Here is a 23744-nt window from a genome sequence, read left to right as displayed (position 1 = left end):
ATATGATAAAATGGGCCAAAAATATCTACTAGACTTACAATGAAGAGGCTATAATTAGTGACCACGATATCTTCCAGAGACTTGGAGGTGAACCTATAATTCGGGTCAGTTTGCATTCTCCAGAAACAGCATAGCAACCACACAATAGCATTATTTCTTTCTTTAGTTTAGTCAAAAGTTACTTTTACGTAATATCTGATCAGATACCAACCTTTAATTAAACAGATATCAGATGTATTTCCATAGCAACGCTTCACAAATCTCTGAGAATATGCTTAAGAGAAAAAAGCCAAACAGGAAACGCAGCTTTATCATCAAAATGACGTGTCTTTAATCACTCCTTACGTCAGACGGCCGCTTTGAAGATCTGTATTGTTTGATATTGAAGAGAAGCCTTTGGTTCACTGTTTTTATATTAAAAAGGTGACCAAAAGAAAGTCATACGCACAAGATATATTGAAATATACCCTGAAATAAATAATGCAGTTTACTAGATCTCTGAGGTTATCCAGAGAAAAGGCTGATAAGAATGTAGGTGTAGATTTTAGATGCTGTTTTCACCCACACGATATTATTTCAGTGTGATTCTGCTGTTCGTCCTTAATCCAGTTATTAAAGTTACAGGGTAGGATTATACACTGAAGTGTTGGAGTTTCAAAAGTAAAACTTGCGTTAACATCTCTTATTTTAATGATATAATCATGAATCATGAACATTATTACAATTGATTGCGTTGTATAAGTTAAAACATTTATTATTATTTTAAAACAATAGTTTCTCACAATTCTCAATAATTAAATGCAAATAAAGAATTTATATTTACAAAATGCTTTAGAATTCAAGGTATTTTGAGAGAGATTATAAAGGTTAAATTTTATGCAAAACACATGTTCAATTGTTTTTGAGATTTACCTGAATTGACCAATTTCAATTTTTTCTATAATCCTTTTTCACCCACATTCATTTCATCACAAGTTTCTAATTCATTAACGTCAAATCAAACCATTAAACCCCAGCTTGTGAGGAGCTGCTTTACTCTCAAATGTGTGTTTCTAAAATACTGCACTGCCTGTTATATAAACCAAAATGCATCAGTACATGGGGGCGGCCCGTGCTCGCGTGCTGCATTGTGATAACTCCTCGTCTCATCCGTCAGTGGGACGGATGCTTAACCACCCCAATTCCCCTTCATATGAATCACACTAGTGCCCACCCTCTGGGCACTAGTGTGATGATTAACACGCAAGGTCAGAAGCAGCAATGGCTCTTCATGACAATAGATGGTCTGAAGGGGGCCAGCTGAGTCAGGGGCCCGCCGGGCCTTCAGTGCACGCTGTGGAAATCAAGGACACGTTGACCTTCCAAGACAATAAAGTCTTATGCTATTATTTTTAGTAAGGATTTTCTTCTTTTATAAAGTAATAAATCAGGCAATCAGACATATACTTTTATGGGCAAAAATATTTTCTGCATTTATAATTTAGCATGTATTAAGCATTTTACATCAGTGTTATGCTTGCACATATTTATTATTCACTTTATTTACCATTGCCCATAGAACTGTATGGATGGCATTGTATTAGGCCTTATCATTTAAAACCTTAAGACAAAGCTTAAAAACTAAATTAAAATGTTAATTATTACATTATTTTATTCTTTAAAAAGGTGTTGTTGGAGCCACCTTTCTTTTATATGGCACGTGATTAAACACGTTGTTATCCAATCGTCACGTTCATACATTTTTCTTTTAAAATGTGCTTTACATATCACATTTTTCGTACCTTGTCGTGTAATATAATGTAAAATAATTAATTAAAAATAATTATGCTAACGTTTTAAGTTTGTCCACGATCAGTATATCAAACCGTTCAACTGTCCTTCTGACCAATCAGCGCGATCATCATGCCCGTCAAATCCTCATGCGCCAATCATACGTCGTAGTGTAGATCATCCCGCCCACTCTTTGGCCAATCAGATGTCGTCTGCGGTTGTTTCTCCTCTACATCCATTGCATTATCTGAAGCGCAGATGAAAACACGCTAATTCAATGATTCAATGAACGATAAGCAGTGATGGGCTACTTGCGTTAACACAACTACTACGTATTCGTGTTTTTGCTACACATTGCGATAGAATTTTCTTCACGTTTTATTTATTTTTTCACATCGTTTTGTTTATTGGAGGCATTTGGTCCATCCGCATCCCTCTCTAGTAGCCTATAAACCGGGCGATCTACTGTAAGTATTTTTCACCTTTCTTCGCGTCAAAACATCACACATGCATGCGTTTCCTTAGCTCTACCTTGTGTTTTATCATTGTATATGAATGAAATGAAGAACTGAATGTAATGAAAGGTGCATTATGTGTGGTTCAGCATCTTATGGTGCGTCTGGAGGCAGAAGACGACACACTTGTCCGAAATCCTGATGCAACAGATCTTATTTTTTTTAATCAGCCATCTTTCACAAACTTGATTCCCCCCTTGGCTTCTAAACATGTGCATTGAAAATCGACACTATAGTTTTTTTGGAAACTGATCTCCAGTGAATGGAGAAGCTGTCCTAACTGTCACATGTCTGATGTTTTAAGTCCTCATTTAATCTCAAAAGACTGGGCTTTGCTGAGATAGTAAATACTTAAGAACATTTTCAATTATACAATCTTAGTTTTTATATTATATCTCATTATTATATTAATATAAAGAAAATTATCCAACCTTTTTGCTGTGTCTCAGGAGATTGTCATTTATTCAAAGTTCAAAGGTTCAGGTTTTATTTTTTATAATATTTATTTAATTTGTACGTACGTACATACATACAAACATACATACATACATACATACATATATGTACCCATACATACATACAGTATATATATAGATATATCTATATATCTATATATATTTAGAAAGAGAGAGAGAGAGTATATAAGTATGTGTATATATATATATATATATATATATATATATATATATATATATATATATATTAGTATACAAGTATATATATATGTACTATGTTTTGCTTCTTTGTTTAAATTCCAATCGTGGTTTGTTTTACTAAACTTGTGCAATATATATATATATATAGAAAGAGAGAGAGAGAGAGAGTATATAAGTATCTGTGTATATATATATATATATATATATATTAGTATACAAGTATATATATATATGTACTATGTTTTGCTTCTTTGTTTAAATTCCAATCGTGGTTTGTTTTACTAAACTTGTGCAATATATATATATTTAGAAAGAGAGAGAGAGATAGTATATAAGTATGTGTATATATATATATATATATATATATATATATATCAGTATACAAGTATATATATATATATAAATATACTATGTTTTGCTTCTTTGTTTAAATTCCAATCGTGGTTTGTTTTACTAAACTTGTGCAATATATATATATTTAGAAAGAGAGAGAGAGATAGTATATAAGTATGTGTATATATATATATATATATATATATATTAGTATACAAGTATATATATATGTACTATGTTTTGCTTCTTTGTTTAAATTCCAAACGTGGTTTGTTTTACTAAACTTGTGCAATATATATATATATATAGAAAGAGAGAGAGAGAGAGAGAGTATATAAGTATCTGTGTATATATATATATATATATATATATATATATATATGTGTGTATATATATATATATATATATATATATATATATATATATTAGTATACAAGTATATATATATATATACTATGTTTTGCTTCTTTGTTTAAATTCCAATCATGGTTTGTTTTACTAAACTCGTGCCCAGGCGGGTGTGAATTCTGCATGGATAGAAATGAGGGAAGCAAGGTGGTGGAACAGAGTATGCACAAACAAAAGTCACACTGTGAAATCCGGAACTTGGTACACTTAGACATTTGTTTAGAAATGATAAATAATAATAGTGTTACGTTTCAGCAGTAACGATTTTTAATGCAGTTGTGTGAATGGAAAAATCCATGACTTTGGCCAGATATTTTGACCTGAATTCTTTTATCTAAACCGTAAAATCTTATTTTTTAAGTTCAAACCAAAATAAACGATTTTGGTTTATTAAACCAATCATTAAAAAATCTATGAAATTAATCAGATTTATTCTTTTATTTTAAAATGAAATCGATGGCTTTTATTTTAAATAATTGTTTTTTATGTTTCTGCCCTGTTTGTCAATAAGTGTTTTAGTATATTTTGCCTTGCTTATAGTGTATTGTCAAGGTTGTATGAAGATTATTTTTTTTGCCTATTCTTTTGTCACATTTCCAGCAAATTTATACTTGGTCTCGAATGTGCTGAACATTTTTTTGCATGCATAAATGCACCAAATCTGCAGATCTTAGACAAATTTAGAACCCTAATAATGAGCAAGTTTACAGTGGCATAACATCATAATTCTCAAACTATTGTTGTAGCGCGCATACTTCATAGAATGCTTAATTTCTGTACGTTTTGAGCAGTCAGAAAAGCATTCTACATCAACCAAAATGTGCAGTTTATACCATCAGAGTGCACTTAATTGGATAGGCCTACTATATCCCACAATGCAGCATGCTTGACCTTCAGTTGCCCATGTGGTGAATGAATCTGGGACAATTTGAAGGGTGATTGAAGGAATAAAGATTATAAAGACTAAGGGTGTGTATTCTAGCTGCTGAAACCCGTGTTTTTTTTAATAAAGGTTTTCTCTAAAAGTGTGCGTTGTGTTCTGCCGTCCCATCCACGGCCTTTCACGTGGTTTCATCGGCTTACCTCAAATAAAATACATAAGGAGTTTTCGAGTTATCTGACAAGTGTTGTTTAATCTGTAGTTTGGACTGTCTAAAATATATGACACCAAACTCCACAAGATGAATACTCTTTCTGCAGATTTACATTTCAAAGACAACCAGAAGCCATTAGTGTCTTAATATTTGCATTTCGTAGTGGATATTTTGCCTTCCTGTGCAGATTTTCCTTTGATAAAACTGATTTCTGTCACATCCTTGTAGGTCATTACGGCATTGGATCCCATACGCTTTCTCAATGGGAACATTTTTATTTGATTTCCTCATAACGGGGCAGAGAGCTCATTAAGTTGTTTGTTATGGATTTTCTTTCCTCTGACATTCATTATCAAGTTTGTTCCCCCTGATAAAAATAGTTATTTAGTGTTATTTGTTGACTAAACATTCATACACACAAAGCTATTTATTGGATGTAAAATGGGGTCATTAGGCTTTCCTAGATTATTTTAGCACTTTATAAATGTTGCACAAATGAGGTGTTTGTGATTTTTATATAGCGAGCCGCATGACGGAATCCCACTTGCTTTTATTTTTAGCTGTTAGTGTGAATGTTAAACAAGCGGCGGTCGTAACCCCGGCAGATTAGGTGAGAAGGCGTAATAAAGATGGTTTGCATGTTTGCAGTACCATCTTTATATGCAACAAAACGCTAGTAATTTTGGCATTACTACCATGTTGTGAATGACTTTCATATATTTTCAAAAGATACAATTGTTTCTTTTTTGAATGTTGCTCAATTGGTAGAGTCGTGTATTTAAATCCCAGATATTGATCAAATGTGTTGCTTCTATGCACTGATACATTGAATAAAAGTGTCTGCCAAATGCCAAAAATGTAAAATGTGTGCAAATTACAGCACCAAACAGTAAAAGATGATCAGGGCTTTCATTTTGAGAAATGTTTTTTCACACAAGAGCACTAAATGGTTAAGAGAATTTTTTACACATCCTCGTACGTGGATAGAAATTATTATAAAAGTCTGTTCCAATGCGCTATAATGTTAAATGTGCAGTTTTAAGGAAGATAATGTCTGTGTAAATGAAAACTTTATAACATGTAATATTTAGTATTTCTTGTCAGTTTTATGTAGGGGCTGTGCTATATTAAAGAAAAATGTGATATGCGATAGCATGCTAAATAATGCAAAATTCGATATTCTAGATTTATTTTTCTAAAATCTATTTAAATTGTTTAAAAAATATTGAAACAATTAAAAAACCTGTATATAAATACAGTATATAGATCACTTTGCAAGATGTAAACACTAGTCCAGAAGCACTTCCGGTATCATATTTATTTTTTAATCTCACATATATAATTGAAACTTTAAGATATTGGTTTAACATTTTGAAAAATGTTCTGGTAGTTGCATTTTGATTAACCATTGTGTCGTGTGAAAAAACTTAAACAGGAAGTTCTTGTGGACCAGCCTTGGATCACTGTTGTTTACGTCATCCAAAGTGGTCTATACATAACTTTGCATTTTTTAAATTATTAAGTTATTAAATGCATATTGCACATTTGCAATATTTTGATCATTTTGATATATTGCCCATCCCTATTTTATGGTCTTGCTGGGGTGGAGCTACCTGTTTGTTCAACAAATGCAGATGGAGGAAGACAGTTTGTGTTTCTGAAATCACAAACTTCACCTTTTAAAGGGGTCATATGACACTGCTAAAACGAATATGTGTATTCACGATTTAAGGTGCAAAAACGCATCTCCTCTTTGCCCCGCCTCTCTGAAACGTACAGATTTTTTACAAAGCTCATCGCTCTGAAAAGCGAGGTGCGTAGTGATTGGTCAAAATACTGCAAGCATGTGATGGAAATATAACGCCTCTTGCAATATTTGGAACATCAGGTTCCAAAGCAATTGTATTGACAGGTACGCCCACCTTACTTGCGTATACATTTGGGCGGTCTTAGTCAAACATACCACGAACTGACGTAGATTTGTGGGGGTGTGGTTACACGAGGCGTATCAGGCAGGTCTTGGTGTGCATTCACTTTTTAAATAGAATGCATCTTTTGTTCCGACACCAACATTTTTGCAATTTTACGTGTCTAATACATGCATGGGCAACTTAATAACACATCAGAAATACACTTTAAACATTTCACCTTTTCACTAACGCAAATGATTAGAATGTGTTTGGCATTTCCTATGTGTGTATAGTTTCATCATGATGCATTAAATGATGAATTCCATTAGAGTGGAAAAGGCACGTCAGGACAGGATCTATGCGTATGTGTGTGTTTGTGTGTGTATGGGGGTCTTATCGCAGCAGGTGGTGTTTTATTGTGTGTGAGGCATGTGCTATGCTCTCACTTAAAGGCTGTGATGTGTTTCGAAGTTTCAAAGCAGCTTGTCATTAATTTGCATTGTATCTACAAGGCACAGATTTCTTAATCAAACTTTTTCAAAGAGCATCATAGGTCGGTTCTTTAGCAGCTGTCAATTAGGGCTAAAAGAGTTTGGTTTATTTTACCCCAATTGTTCATTCTATTTCACTTTAAAAGATCATTTTGATTTCATTTAGATAAGATTTTTGGTCAACACGAGAAAGTGTATTGAATTTAGCAAATGCTGTGTGAATATTTTTACTCACTCCTGGCACGCTCACGCTGTAATCCTTCATAGTTGTATTGGGATGAATCTTCAGGGGATTCTACGGTTACGGTTGGAGCAGAGATCTGTTCTCTGTGGCTGTGGTGAGGTCAGGGGCCAGCGTCACTTTAACAGATTGATCGATGTTTTCTATCTCAAATCATTCCTCATGTCGTATTTGTCATACTGATTGTAAAAAGATCTGTAATAGTAACTTCGCTCTGACGTTTTGATACACATTCAAAGATAAATTATATAATTTAATATATCGTTTGTTTTTCTCTTATACATTTCCTTCCAAAAAAAGAAAAGTTTTGTTACCGTTATACAGATGCTATTTCTAAGGGACTGAATGATTCATATTCATATGCACATTCATGTATCGTTGTTGTCTTTCTGAAAACGCAGTTGTGCAAATTTGTTGTTTGTCAGGAAATGGGAAAAACATTGTACTTTTTAAATGATTACATAATGTGTTGTTTAAGTTGACAAGCATTTTTTAATACTATTTATTGGTTAGATATTTGCAAAACCCAGTCACAAACATTAAGAGTCGGTAATAATAATTATTATGGCAAATGAATTCACATCATGAAATATGGAGGTACAAGGTTTAAGAAGGACAGCAGCTATATTGTGGTGTTTTAAAAGTACATACAAGCCTGAAATCGATTTGTTGGATTAAACACTTTAATCAAGTGTTTACAGTATAAGAGTAAAAGTTTAATTGACGCTTTAAAATATGAGTTTATGAGGGTACATTTAACCTTTTTTATTTACCCAAGAATAGTGTTTTTTTATTTTTGGTCTCTCTCTCTCTCTCTCTCTCTCTCTCTCTGTTTCTCTCTGTGTGTACAGTGTCCCCAAAACATCTTAGATTGAAAATGATTAAACAGTAAGTGAAGTTAGTTTAGTTGCTTATAGTATGTTTAGTCAGTGCAGTGACATCTGCACAAAATTCAAAACAATGACTTAAGCTGTTGTATGTGTGCCTTTTACTTTGAAGAGATATATAAATTTAGACTTTTGTTTGTAAAGCTCTGAATTAACCTTCCTCACCTAATTTGATATCATTGCTTAGCTCAGTCTACACTGCCATCTTACGGTTGTTTATAGCTATTGCAATTGGATTTAGTGTAAGTGTACACTGCCACCTACTGGCTGTTTCAGGCTCGTGTATTAAAGCGCCTGAAACGAAACCTTATCTCACATATGTTCTTTATTAACTTTAGATTTGTTTTAATGTGGAGGGTTAAAACCTCTTTATTACAGGTCGCAGGTGTTCCAACATAAAATTGATAAAGAACGGTGACGATAAATCAAACAGGTGTGTATCATGCCCTGACACACACACACACAAACAAACACACACACACACACACACACACACACAGACACGTTAAAAATATGGTTGTGGGATCCTATAGTGTCCACTAGAGGGAGCCAAAGTGTTGAAAATCCAATGCATTACAATTTACAGTTTACAACACACTACAGTTTTTGTTATTACATCAGTTGAGTGATCATGTCAAATATCAAAAATTAAAGTATTGGTCATGAAGAAGTGCCATTGCCCATTCTAGTGGGCAACTTACATTGCATTCAAGCTACACAGTTTTGTGTGCTACTAACGCAATGCTCTACCAATTGAGCTTCAGGAATCATATTTTGCGTTGGTCTGTGTGAGGGTGGGTTCAGTACAGTTCACACGTGATTGCATCCCACCAGACAGCCCCACCTCTCTCTTAACAAACACACAACACCTTCCTCCTCCCTTTATTTCCTCCATGTCTTTCGTTCTCGTTCCTCACTCCTGAAGTTGACTCCATATCAGCAGAGAGAGAGGGAGACTTGGTTTTGCACATTATGGCTCAGTCACAGAACTGCTCTCAAAACATGGGCGCTTATTACTCCCTCGTACGCAGGAGATTTAAGAGAAGACGCAAAAAACGATCAGAACGCAAAGGTAAACTACGTGCGTTTCTCACACCTTGTAACGTCAACGTTTTCTTATAACATTTAAATGATTTTGAGATGCAAAATTCATAAGGTGTAACATTTGTTGTGTAGACTTTGTTTAAGTGTGAATGAGTTTGTTTGTAAATATCTGTGTAAGTATTATTTCCGACACATCTATATGTTTTGTTTTGTTCAAACCTGGAATATTTATTGAAAGTAAGGTAATTGAATAGTAAAAATGCATATTGTTGTGCATAGCTCATGTTTGATATTCTAGCAGTTTTTTTCTATTAAGATGAGTCACCAAAGAGTTGCAAGTGTCAAAATTTTAAACAAGTTAGTTTTGAGTATTTTCGTGTACGATCAGATCTTATGGATAGGGTGTATGAGCTCATGTTCTCTCTCTCTCTATGTTTCTCGTGTCGTGGGTCTGGGCTGAAGGCAGCAGATAGCAGGTTCAATTCAGCTAGCTCTTCATGTGTGAAGTTTAATCCTCTCATTAGAACGGCCACTTCACGCCACTAATCTCTCACCGTGATTACGCCAGCAGTCCGAGAGTCGCCCAAACTGTGTAGTGTTCACTAGTTGAGCGATTGAATTACTGTTTGAAGCATTTTGTTTATATTTAGGGATGATTATTTATGACTTCCTTGTGTTGTAAAATTGTGACTTTCTACCTAGTCTGGTTATTAAGCCAATCTTAAAGGAACAGTTCACCTTCAAAATGAAAATTCTGTCATTATTTTCACATCCTATCATCTTTTTAAACCTGTTTGACCTTCTTCTGCGCAACACAAATGAAGATATTTTGAGAAATGTTGATAACAGAAAACCGATGGTCATGTCGGTCCCCATTGACTAGTATAAAACGTAGCTTTGTATACTGTGGTTGGCTATATGCATCAGATTTACTGTGCTTTTGCTTTTTGGATGTACGTATGTTGTTCCAATTGCTTCCTTCAATTGTTTATTTAATTTGTCAGAAGCTTCAGATAAATGCATCTGCTAAAAGATTAAATGTGATGTAATGTAATCTGATGTTTTTTGGTTACCAACATTTTTCAAAATATCTTCTTTTGTGTTTTGCAAAAGAATGGAAATCACACAAGGTTAAAAAGACAACAGGGTGAGTAAATTTTGTAGGTAAACTATTCAAAGGAACGGTTTGTTCGGCAATTTTTCCAGACATTGATGTCCATCTTAACGAAGGTAAAAGTCCTGAAAAGGGTTTTTTGCAGCAAATATTTTTGGTTTCAAAAAGGTTCTTAAGAGAACAATTTCTTACCTTTATATTCTCATAGAAACCCATTACCAACACAAATATGGATGTTAATGGTTTTGGAACCATACAACCTGACAAGAACCCTTTTACAATCCTTTATTTGTAGAAGTCTAGCCTGTGTTCAGATGTAGATATGCGATTGTTTTCCAATAATTGAGTCGGAACAGACACCTCCTTTTAGCAAAGTCTTTGTTCCTATAATCCCCTTATTCAAAGTAAACAATGGGCAACCTCTTTGTGTACATTTTTCCAGCTTTCGGGCTCCTAAAGTGATTTCAAGGATGCTTGCTTGCACTCTAGGCAAGATCTTGTCAGCTTTTCATTCTTACAATTTTTTGGGAAAGTTAGTTGACTGACACAGTTGGGAAACACATTGTTGAGTTAAGGTGTGCAGTTTATACAGCTCAACAGTTGGGTTAAAATATACAATAAAAACACTGAACCAACAAGTCATTTAAATGGTTGGTTGCAAATATTTCACTTTCGTAGAAAATGGGGCACAGCAAATGAAATGCACCCTGTGTCACTCAAGCTCTTACTCCGAGATAAAAAAGTGGATTGATGCTCAGTTAGACGAACTGTGACTTTAATCTACCAGAGGGGGGAATGAATTCGGGATTAGCTCGAGCTGTTCGGTTTGACCGGTCGAGACCGTGTCCAGCCCACCTGTCTCGTGTCTACCTTTTCTGATGGACTGAGAGATAGATCCGTCTCAGTGGCATGTGGTCCGGTCTGAAGCTTTGCTGATAAAACGCATCATTCGTCCCAGCTGCTCTTGTCTGGGAGATCAGTGGCACCAGTAGTGCTTTTAAAGTCACTTCACAACTTTAGAGTAATGGAAGTTTGCCTCTGCTCGATTTGGGAAGTTTGTTGAGCATCAAACGTAGCACTAGCCATGATTCGATTATTGCTATAGTATTCTGTTATAAATGTTGTTTGAGTGTTAAATAAGCAAATACAATTTCTTCTGTGAATTTACTTTTTGTAAATTTGGTATAAAATCCAAATATAGTATAAACATGTATTAGAGTTTAGTTCCTTCTCCCTTTTTATATGTGTATCTGTATATTAAAAAATGTCATTCATTCCTTAGCTTTTTAAAATGACACAGACCCTCTGTTGCCCAAGTCCCTACGGAGTTTGCGCTATATGAAGGCTGTCATAAAAATGTCACAGGTCCTGCGGTGAATGAATGTAACACTAGCAGCTTCTAATTGTCTGAAATATGACCAGATCTACGTGTTTGATAATAAAAACCAGCATGGATTGGTGGTAGCTGAGTGACCTAACATTTCATACTCGAAACCATGACCCGTTCAAAATGTGTTCATGGTTGTTTGAAGCCTTCTGATGACTGATTTCAAGAAGTTTTCCCAAACATTCCTTGTCTGCAATAGGTCAAAAAATGAAACGGTTGAATTATTTTATTATCAATATTATAGCATATACTGTACATACCTTTTTCAACATTATGTGAGATTGTTTGTGTGAATAACATGAATGTTTTATTTAAATATTTTAATAGCAAATGTTTCTATCCACAGGGATTATCAGCAACATCATGAATGAAGGTAGGTACATCTTATTTGTATTTCATGGGAATCTTTAAAAAAATACTATTGAAATATACTGGTGTTATTCATTAATGCTGTTGGTCCACTTCTAAACATGTAAATTTGACATATTTTCCCATTTTGACAAAATATCCCTGAATAGAAACTTTTTGCATTTTGTCTTTTCATTTAGCTGACACTTGGAGAGAAACAAGCCAATTTTTTTTGTTCAATCTGCTAAGAATCAGAGTAAAAGTCCCTCTCTCTCTCTCTCTCTCTCTATCTCTCTCTCTGTAGTATTTCCTGAAGGGCTGTAGATCTGAGATATTGCTTGTGTTCGGGCTGTGTCTTTTGATCATATGTCTACCCCTCACTCACAGACCTGCTGTGCATTTTAAGCCAGCTGCTCTCCGTGGTGCTGAATAAGTCTCTCTTAGCTCGCAGCTCTCCATGGTGCTGAACTGAAAACGTCTGCATTTATTACATCTCGTGCTGTTTTCAGAAACCCATATGCCGTTTCAAATGCGTCCGTGTAAGCCTCCATGCGACCGTGACGCCATTTTGGCTCGAGATGTGTTTAGCTAATAGCTGTGATATGCGAAACTCTCTGCTAAAAGACCCGAGTGTACTTCATCCAGACAGAACAGAGAAGTTATAGAGTTGAAGGCGAAAGTTTAAATGAGAGTTTTTTTTAAGTGCATTCTGTACCTACTTTAGTTTCTTATTAGATTCCTGGTTGTGAAGTATAGACATCTAAATGCTATTGGCTGTTTCAAAAGGGATAGATGCTTCCATTGTTTCATTCCAATCTATTGTTTCCGGAAATTACAAAGTGATAGGGCCTAGTTCTGGATTAAAACTAAGATTAAAAACCACATTGCTTCAGTTTGTGTTGCTTGGCAACCACTTTGATTTCATTTTCTCAAAAACTACACCACAATAATATTTTTATTAGGTTCAGATTTGGAAATCTTGCTACTCTGTCCTCACGGGAGAGACTCCTCGCAATTCCGCATTATTCTGGACAGGCCGTGCGTAATTTTTTTATCCGTCCCTGCCTGACAAACATAAGACACAGATGAAAGGACAATATGATTTTGCTAAGATGCAGATGCTGCGCAGCCGTAACCTGCATCTGCGTGCGCCCTCACTTTATAAAAGCACTAATGGTTCAGGTGTTCCGCTGTGAGAAGTGCCTTAAATTATGCCACTCGCTCTCCTTTTTGCGCGGATAATCCTTCCTTAGTCATTTTGCGTAGTCAACATCAATTGGTGATCGCCATCAACGAGCAGGTGCACTTATCCCGGACACAGCATAACCATGTCAAGTTCACCTGAGAAATTCTCACCTCATTTTAGCTGCGAACGGGATGTTTTGAAGCACTTTTGATGACGGGAAATGAAACGGTGTCAGTGCTTTGGAAAGCTCGCACTGAAGCCTGTGTCGCTCGCGCTAATAGCTTTCGTGATTTATCGAGCCTTTCTGGCGTGTTTATCGCGGACTCTCTTATCAACTGTATCCACTTCAGTCAGCTTTTCAAAGCCTCATTCAAGCTTATCCGTACAGACGCTTCAGCATAGATTGAGGATGCCCTTTATTCGGCCCTGCTTAATTTTTGTGTGGAAATGTTTCCTTAAATGTTGGTTTCAGTAACGTAATGGACTTGAAAACCGACCTTCAATGATTCTGTTTTCTTTTTCATAGTTCAGGCGTCTTTGCATTATTGCCTATCAATTTATGCTGCGTTCAAGACGACTCGAATTTAGGATTTACATCTCGGATTTCTCATCTCAAAGCGGAAATAACGTCTGGGTTTAGTAACGTTAAAATTTATTTGCTGCTATTGATTTAATAAAATTAAATCGACATTAAACAGTATATTAACATTGAAACAGTGCTGTTCCAGATTAAAGTTTCGGGTTGAGGTAGGAAATAGTGTAGTGTAGGCCAGTGCTCGAATTGAACCAAGTATTATGGGGGGTCCCCCTCATAAGACTTTTTTTGGGGGGGTTCTCGCAATATACAATTGATACAAAATACACAATATATTTTATTATAATATACATAACTATATGCTATTATATTTGAAACAGGCTAACATAGGAGAACAGGCTTCTTTCACTGTCCTGCACTTTGGTCTTTAGACGTGGGGTTGGGCGTTTCAAATTGAAAGAGACAAACTTGATATATATTATTGTAAATAATTAATTCATAAAATGTAACACATCCATTGCATGAATTTAATCACATTTGTCATTTTAATTTTTACTCAAATACAAATATCTGAGGGACCCTCCAAAGTCAATTTTTTACTTCTTAAGGGGGGTCTCTAATGCCTTGTGGGGGTTCCCGGATCCCCCCAGCCCCCCTTCAAATCGAGCACTGGTGTACGCCTATAGTATAGACAGCTTCATCGGATGCACGCACTGCCCTGAAGTTAACTTCCGGTCTGTGTTTTGTCATAATATAAAAAAATCATATTGAATTTACAGTAATATTTTATTCTATATTAATTGTATTTAATTAATTTAAAACTATTCAACAGAAACTTATTCTTTGGAAGTTAGGTTTTGGCCACTATAACGTTCGTTTTTGTTGTTGCTGCTGAAACTGTCTATAATACAATTAACAAAATCCCCCCAAAACCGACTTTTCGTAAAGCCCTCTTAATGACTCTCTGAGACGGTTAACTTCATTGAACTAATAAAACAAAACCAATAAAAAAACACAAAGCCGTTCCTCCCCAGCAGGCCTATAATTCTTTTAGACTTGTTTCTGTTCACACTCCAGCAGAAGTGGGAATGCTGGAATGAGATGAATGTTTTCCGGGACGCTCGTCTCATTAAGGGAATGTTAGCGTTTAATTGGGCAATAATTGCACCTGCACATCAGTTTCCCCCCGTCATTAAAACTGGTTAATTATCCTCATTAACAGAGCGGGCGGAGGGCGTAAGTGGGAACAGATGACTTCAGTAAGCACAAATCGTGATCACTGATGATCGGAGTTGAATTTTAAATCTCTTGTTTTCGCTATGGCAGGAGCTGGTGGGCGGCCCAGAGGGCAGCAGAAGTTCTTCGGGCTGGGTGGAGATGAAGAGGAACACATGAGTGAGTCTTGCGTTTGTCATCTACGTTTCTTCATCCTTCGAGTAGAATCCAACCCCTAATCAAAAAGTGTACTTTTCCACCTTTTTATTGAACTTGTGCATTAAATGATTTACAAGAAAAGTTTTTCATGGTACGACAATATATAAAATAAAGGTCAGTCTGTCTCTAAACTTCAGTTTATTTATGTACGTAGTAAAATGTGTCTCCTCTGAGCTCTGAGTGAATAGAGATGTGCTTTTTTGACACTGATTTGATCTTTTTCAATTTGCTTCCTTATTAACCGATTTGTTTACTAAAAGGTTTAAACAGATGAGGTCACACCTCAACATTGACCTTTGATCTCCGACTTTCCACACAATCAAGATCTAGTTGTTCTGAGCACCAAATGGAGTAACTTACTAATCTTTCACTGCAGGATGTTATAAATGAGAATTTATGCTAACTTTCATCGCTTTTGGAAACTGGTTGTGATGATTCTTTTTTGTTTTGGTAGTCTTGTAAGTCTTTTTAGTAAAAAAAGTCAATATAAGCTATTGAGTAATATTTTACAAAAATATATTTGGTTCGCTATTATATAAAATATAATTTCATACATAGTACAAATATAATATAACAGATTTTTTCCAATTAAATATATACATATATTTAATTTATCAAGGATATAAATTATTAAATACAATTTATAGTGTTTGATTAAATAAATAATTTTCACTATTTAATTTTTCATATATTTTAACATTTTAACATAATTTATTTAAATTACATTAGTAAGACATTTTTTTTATTTACTATTTAGCATAATATAATCATATATTTTATCTTTTAAAAAAAATACATAATTTCAATCCAGTTCCAAGACATGAAAGTCTGTAATTTTACATTTACAAGGTCCTGCACCGAAGGCGTTGTAAGTTATTCTCTCTGGGCATCGCAGGTTCGTGTCGCATGGACGTTAAAGAAAACCGCAACCTGGACAACCTCTCCTCGAAGGAGGGGCATCGCCTAGCCAATGGGAGCGCTCGGGGATTAGGCAGGAAACGCCCTCTGGAAGAGGGCAACAGAGGTCACGGGCACTCCAAATTCCGCCCCAAGAAACGCAGGAAACCTCAAGGGCCGGTGTTGCCCAAGAACGCTCTCATGCAGCTTAATGAAATCAAACCGGGACTGCAATACAAGCTGATGTCACAGACGGGTCCCGTGCACGCGCCCGTCTTCATTATGACCATCGAAGTTAACGGACAGTTGTTCGAAGGCTCCGGTCCGACTAAGAAGAAAGCCAAACTGAACGCTGCTGAAAAAGCGCTACGTTCTTTTGTTCAGTTTCCCAACGCGTCTGAAGCTCACCTCGCCATGGGTCGTACGCTAACAGTCAATGCAGACTTTACATCAGACCAGGCGGATTTCCCAGACGTGCTGTTTAATGGATTTGAAACTCCAGCGCAACCAGATGACCTGTTCTACTTGAGTCTAAGCAGCAACGGCGCTTTCCACGGCATAAACGAAAACCCGCTTCCCGTGACCCTTAACAACAACAACAGACTGGCGAGTCAAACCCTCGCACAGCCTGCGCCTCTAACAGCACCCCCTACAGGCAGTGGCAAAAACGCAGTGATGATCTTAAATGAGCTTCGGCCAGGACTGAAGTACGAGTTTGTGGCGGAGAGCGGCGAGAGCCACGCTAAGAACTTTGTGATGTCGGTCACCGTGGATACGCAAAGTTTTCAAGGTTCAGGGAGGAATAAGAAGCTGGCGAAGGCCAGGGCGGCCCAGGCGGCGTTATCGGGACTGTTTAACATGCAGCTTGACCAGACACCTTCAAGGCAGCCAATCCCAAGGGAGGGACTGCAGCTACACCTGCCTCAGGTGAGGAACTTTATAGTACTTTCCTTTTGATGCGATCACACGACAGCTACTGTGAATCCAGATGTCACTCCACTTAGGATTCACTTTGTTGCGTTCACACTGAGTTCAGTTCTTCTACATTGACGTTACATGGATAGCTCACCCAGAAATGAAAGTTCTTTCATCATTTATTCATCCTCATGTCCTCCTGTTTGACCTTTTTTCTTCTGCAGAAGACAAAAGAAGATATTTTGAAGAACGTCAGTAACAAAACAACATTGACCCCCATTGACTTCCATTGTATGTGCACAAAACAGACATTTCTAAAAATATCGTTTTTGTGTTCCACAGAAAAAGAGTCATATACACTCATGAGGGTGTATAAATACGGTTACGAAACCATCAGAGTTTACGATTTTGCAGCTTGAATTTATACGTAGGTTCATGTAAACGGTAATGCCTATACATTTGACCTTTGTCTCATTCATCAGGCTTGGTTATTATAAAAAACATTTAATGCGATTAATCTCTATGCATCAGTGGCTTTGATTAAGTATCATTTGTCCTCATAAAGCTGCTGCCAGTCTTCATTGAACGGTTTTAATTAAATCAGAATCGAGACACGAATGTTTCGGTCGGCTTTGAAAGGAATTCAAGCATTAAACCTTTAATCGCTGCGCTAGTGTACACGGCATTATTTACACATAAATCAATCCTGTTCATAATCCCTCCCATCCCCCCCCCCCGATAACAACAGACGCGAATCAACACAATCTTAATTAATATCGGATACAGGAGCCGTTCTCAAACAGGATATCACATCGCGATTAGTTTCCTGTCCAACGTCATTCTTGCATGTTGTATGTGCAACACGAGAACAGATATTTTGAGAAACGTCTCGGTGGTTTTTAGTGCAATACAATAGAAGTCAACAGGGTTCAGTGTTGTTTGGCTACCGACGTTTTTCAAAATATCGTCTGCCAAGAAACTCGAACTGGTTTTCATTTTTGGATTGTTTGTTTTGAAGGTGCTCGCGGACGCCGTCTCACGTTTAGTTGTGGAAAAGTTCAGCGAGCTGACGGACAACTTCAGCTCCCCGCACGCACGGCGAAAAGTCCTGGCGGGCGTCGTCATGACAACCGGTATGCGCCACACAAAAATGACCCCGTGGTACTGTTCTCTTTAATAGTTCTGCTATTGAGCCGTTTTGTTATGTGTAGGCACGGATGTGAAGGATGCTCAGGTGATTTGCATTTCCACGGGAACCAAGTGTATAAATGGAGAGTACATGAGCGATATGGGTCTTGCACTCAACGACTGCCACGCCGAGATCATTGCACGGCGATCGCTCATCAGGTACCTTTACGGTCAGCTGGAGTACTTTCTTAGGTGAGACAAACAAAATATTTTTGGACTAAAATTCTTCTCGGGTCCCTCTCAAACTTTACACTCATTTTGGGAGCGTTTGATTGGACAAAAATATGTCTGGTGATGAGGATGAGTCAATGTTTTAAAAGGATTATTCTCTGAAGAAAGTGATTAGTCACGATGTAAAAGCTAAACAGCTGGTTTCTGTTTCTCTTCTGACTTTAATCTCACAGTTACGCCCAAATGTTTTAGATTGAAATGTAATAAATCATTCGCATCAGCTGTAGATATAAAAAACTATTTTTGGATATATTTTCAGATGCGGATAATTAATTAATCTGACATGGTCATGTGTGAAGAACCGATCACTCGCGGTCTTTATTCACCGTGAAATAATAAATGACGGATTTGATGAGTTGGGGGAGAGGTCATGGACCTCTTTTCAATTATTTGAAAGCCCTCTTAGCTGACATCACAGCTTAATGTGCACGGTTTCTCTGTAGTGACAGACCCGAGGAGCATGAGAAATCCATATTCAGATGGTGCAGCCAACACGGCTACCGGCTAAAAGACAACATTCAGTTTCATCTGTATATCAGCACGTCACCCTGCGGAGACGCCCGGATCTTCTCACCCCACGAGGCTGGTGCTGAGGGTACATAACGTTTTTGAGATCGATTGAGTGCGGATCAAATCTGTTGTGTTGTGGTAAGCCTAAACAAGCTCCTTTTTTAGACCAGGGTGACCGGCATCCAAACCGAAAGGCCCGCGGACAGCTGCGGACCAAGATCGAGTCCGGAGAGGGAACGATACCGGTTCGCACGAGTAACACTATTCAGACCTGGGATGGAGTCCTGCAGGGAGAGAGACTGCTGACTATGTCGTGCAGCGACAAGATCGCAAGGTATGATGTCACTTCTGGAGGAACTTTGATGATGTCATCAATAGGTGGGGAAGCGTTTGACGTAAAACGGCATGCAGCTGCTTGTCAGCGATGATTTGATTGGACGCATATATCTTTACTCTGCATTTTGATGGATGTGTATCTCTTCTCTGCAATTTTTGTATTAATTTTTTTGTATTCCTTTGTAGTTGTGTTTGACATTTGTTGTATTTCAAATCTTCACTTTTATTTCAAGTAAATATCTTTATATTAGTTAACGTTAACCCGGCAAAACTTTATGAATTAAAATGTATTTAATTTAGCAGACGTATAATAATGCAGAGAAATGAGAGAACATTTAACAAATAAACAAAAAACGTACATAAAAACAATGATTTACAATTTTATGCAACTTTGACTTCAACCTACGTAAAGATAAGTACGTCAAGTATCCTGCAATCTTATGTTGTAAAAGTAGATGGCGATGTTGAGGTAAAGTAAAAAAGTAGGACAAACATTTGAGAGGTGGTTGGAGACTTATTTATTTAAAAATAAGAGGGCTTGCCGATGGCAACTTTTGATTGGGTAACATTTCTATGAAAAATTACGAAGATTTCTGCACCCGAAGACAGGAACCGTTTATTTCGGTCAATTTTGATTCGAAACCTATTTTTGTTGATTTACATTTTGTGATCGGAGAGTGCTGTTTTTCTTGTAAAAATGTTTCTTTGATTGCGCTTTAAAATATGACTTTAGACTGTGATTGATGACTGATGATGCATATTTATAAAACCACTGGCGTCAGGTGGCCCAATTTTGTGGCGATACTTGCGATTGATCATTCACATGTCAACCGCTTCCTGTGACTTACCTTTCTTCGAACCCCCAACCACCTTTACCGATTTCCCCCATTAGCATTCTATCGCCCTCAGGCACTCAGAAAGCCTCTGATTGGCTGTCGCATCGGTTCTGAAACCCCAATCACTTCAGCTCTCTCCGGAGCGGGCGGCACCCTGGAGCCGGGGCATTGGGTCCCTGATTAGGGCTCTGATTATGGCCTCCAGAAAACAGCCATCCCGCTGAGGGAAGCCTTGCGCCGCAAACACACAACCCCCAACTAGGAACACACGTCGCACGCTCGGAAACCCACTCCAGTTAAATGCCGTCGTTACGATCCAGCTGCTTGCCGAGGCTTTTAGAGCGCGCTCTTGCACTAGCTCACCCCGAAGGACACGGAGAAATCACAGTGATTGAGATTATACACCCAGGTGTTCTTTTTCTGATGGCGTAAATACGGCCGCACACGAGCAAGCTTAAAATCGTTGCATTTTCTGTGCCGTGCGTTTATCTACGACATAAATAGCGTGCTGTATGGTGACATCCTGACCTGGTCAAATGACAGGTGCTTAGAGTTCACATGTGTGTATTCTTTCTGTAAACTTCGCACTTGATTTTTATCACGTGTCGTCCCATAGATGGAACGTGATCGGAGTGCAGGGGTCTCTTCTGAGCTATTTCACCGAACCCATCTACTTCTCCAGTTTAATTCTGGGCAGCTTGTACCACGCCGACCACCTGTCCAGGGCCATGTACCAACGGATCGCTGATATTGATGACCTGCCCCAGCCTTTTCATGTCAACAAACCCCTGCTAAGTGGTAAGATAGATAGATAGATAGATAGATAGATAGATAGATAGATAGATAGATAGATAGATAGATAGATAGATAGATAGATAGATAGATAGATAGATAGATAGATAGATAGATAGATAGATAGATAGATACCACGATATAACGATATAACGATAGATAGATAGATAGATAGATAGATAGATAGATAGATAGATAGATAGATAGATAGATAGATAGATAGATAGATAGATAGATAGATAGATAGATACCACGATAGAACGATAGAACGATAGATAGATAGATAGATAGATAGATAGATAGATAGATAGATAGATAGATAGATAGATAGATAGATAGATAGATAGATAGATAGATACCACGATATAACGATATAACGATAGAACGATAGATAGATAGATAGATAGATAGATAGATAGATAGATAGATAGATAGCTAGATAGATAGATAGATAGATACCACTATATAACGATAGATAGATACCACGATAGAACGATAGAACGATGGATAGATAGATAGATAGATAGATAGATAGATAGATAGATAGATAGATAGATAGATAGATAGATAGATAGATAGATAGATAGATAGATAGATAGATAGATACCACAATATAACGATAGATAGATAGATAGATAGATAGATAGATAGATAGATAGATAGATAGATAGATAGATAGATAGATAGATAGATAGATAGATAGATACCACAATATAACGATAGATAGATAGATAGATAGATAGATAGATAGATAGATAGATAGATAGATAGATAGATAGATAGATAGATAGATAGATAGATAGATAGATAGATAGATAGATAGATAGATAGATAGATAGATACCACGATAGAACGATAGAACGATAGATAGATAGATAGATAGATAGATAGATAGATAGATAGATAGATAGATAGATAGATAGATAGATAGATACCACGATAGAACGATAGAACGATAGATAGATAGATAGATAGATAGATAGATAGATAGATAGATAGATAGATAGATAGATAGATAGATAGATAGATAGATAGATAGATACCACTATATAACGATAGATAGATACTACGATAGAACGATGGATAGATAGATAGATAGATAGATAGATAGATAGATAGATAGATAGATTAAAAAAATATTATTTTGTCTCCATCTCTAGGCATCAGTAACACAGAAGCGAGGCAACCTGGAAAAGCTCCCAACTTTAGCGTCAACTGGACGGTTGGTGATCCGGGTTTGGAGATCATTAACGCCACCACAGGGAAAGACGACCTCGGGCGACCATCACATCTCTGTAAACACACCCTGTACAGTCGATGGGTCTGTCTGCATGCCAAGGTGAAGACAAAAATCCACTTTAGTATGTTGTGAAAAATCACTTTTTGTGAATTAAAGCTTCCATATCTCTTTACCTCTCTCAGCTCACTGAGACTCTAAGGATACACGGATCGCGGCCGACCTCATACCACGAGGCAAAGCAGGCAGCCCTGGAGTATCACACAGCCAAACAAAATCTCTTCAAAGCGTTCTATAAAGCAGGACTGGGCGCGTGGGTAGATAAACCAATCGAACAAGACCAGTTTTCTCTCAACACCTGAGAGAGAAAAGGATTGATGGCTAGTGACTTTCATACATGAACATGGGCCATACCGTCACCCTCCATTATTATTGCAAGTCGCTCTGATAATTTCCTGTTTTTAATGACATGGTAAGCTTCTTTTATGTCTCGATTCAAAATGACCAATAAACCCTTTTCTGGGTTAAACTAACCCTAAAAGGTGGGTTGCAGATTTTACCCAAATGCTATTTTATACTTATAAAACGGCTATTTAATTTATTATAAATACAATGCTGTAAGATGTTATTATATAAAGATTAAATGACGGGGTGGTTTCCCAGACAGGGACTATCTTAAACCAGGACTAGGCCTGTTTAAGTCGTTTATAATACATTTCTAAACATTACTGTGTGCATCTTGAGACAAAAACAATCACACTTATATATTTTAAGATATGTCAGGACAAGTTGATTTCAATCAAGACACCTTTTAAATGTGAGTTAGTCTGGAACTAGGCTTAAGCCCTCCTCGGGTAACCACCCAAAAATGATGGAAAAGTCATCACATACAATTGAAAAAAAGATGTACTATTAAAAAAGTGGTTGGGAAAAATTTGGACAATTTGGTTTGTTTTTAATTGACGTTTATAACCATATTTGACCCGACCATAAATTGAACCAACCCAGGATTTTGTAGAGTTTAAGAATAGACAAGCCGACTAAAAAAGGATTTTAAAAAGTGTTTATTCTAAACATTTATTTAATGTTTAGTATAAATTTTATTATGCAACAACGTTTAAATTCAGTAGTATGTCATGTAAGTTTTTATGTTTTTCCTTGTCACACAATTGTTAGATTCATGTTAAGAATGCATTTGGTTACAAACCAATAAAATCTGCATTATTTTTTTCCTGCATGAATACAAAACATATGTGGAAGATTTCTGAACAGAACATGAACACGTTTTCAAAAACATCTGTTTGCATGATTTAGATGTTATTTAGTCAATGTTTTGCTTAAAGGAAAAGTTAATCTCTTCAAAATTGTGTTATTTTTTACTCATGTTCAACATGTTTTGAGACCTCCCAGCATCTTCGGAACACAAATAAAGATATTTTAGTGACATCC

The 23744-nt window shown here is 36.7% G+C and overlaps 1 protein-coding gene across 1 annotated transcript; it reads left to right on the top strand.

Annotated features, from left to right (window-relative positions):
- The first annotated feature begins 2023 nt into the window (after nucleotides 1-2023).
- adarb1a (adenosine deaminase RNA specific B1a) lies at nucleotides 2024-23744 on the top strand. The gene is made up of 11 exons (XM_056759881.1): nucleotides 2024-2237; nucleotides 12197-12223; nucleotides 15246-15314; nucleotides 16249-17177; nucleotides 18184-18298; nucleotides 18377-18545; nucleotides 19028-19179; nucleotides 19260-19428; nucleotides 20883-21064; nucleotides 22219-22397; nucleotides 22481-23744. The coding sequence occupies exons 2-11, from the start codon at nucleotides 12214-12216 to the stop codon at nucleotides 22655-22657; spliced, it is 2151 nt and encodes a 716-aa protein (XP_056615859.1). The 5' UTR covers nucleotides 2024-2237; nucleotides 12197-12213; the 3' UTR covers nucleotides 22658-23744.

This window comes from Triplophysa dalaica, chromosome 10 (assembly GCF_015846415.1).
Source record: "Triplophysa dalaica isolate WHDGS20190420 chromosome 10, ASM1584641v1, whole genome shotgun sequence".
NCBI classification, from domain to species: Eukaryota; Metazoa; Chordata; class Actinopteri; order Cypriniformes; family Nemacheilidae; genus Triplophysa; species Triplophysa dalaica.
Note: the sequence above shows the minus strand (reverse complement) of the source record. Positions and strands in the feature narration are given on the sequence as shown.

Excerpts from the sequence above, each read along its gene's own strand:
- adarb1a (XM_056759881.1), top strand. Across the intron at positions 18,299-18,376 it reads GGGCGTCGTCATGACAACCG|GCACGGATGTGAAGGATGCT; the intron begins GTATGCGCCACA and ends TGTTATGTGTAG. Across the intron at positions 19,429-20,882 it reads TGCAGCGACAAGATCGCAAG|ATGGAACGTGATCGGAGTGC; the intron begins GTATGATGTCAC and ends GTCGTCCCATAG.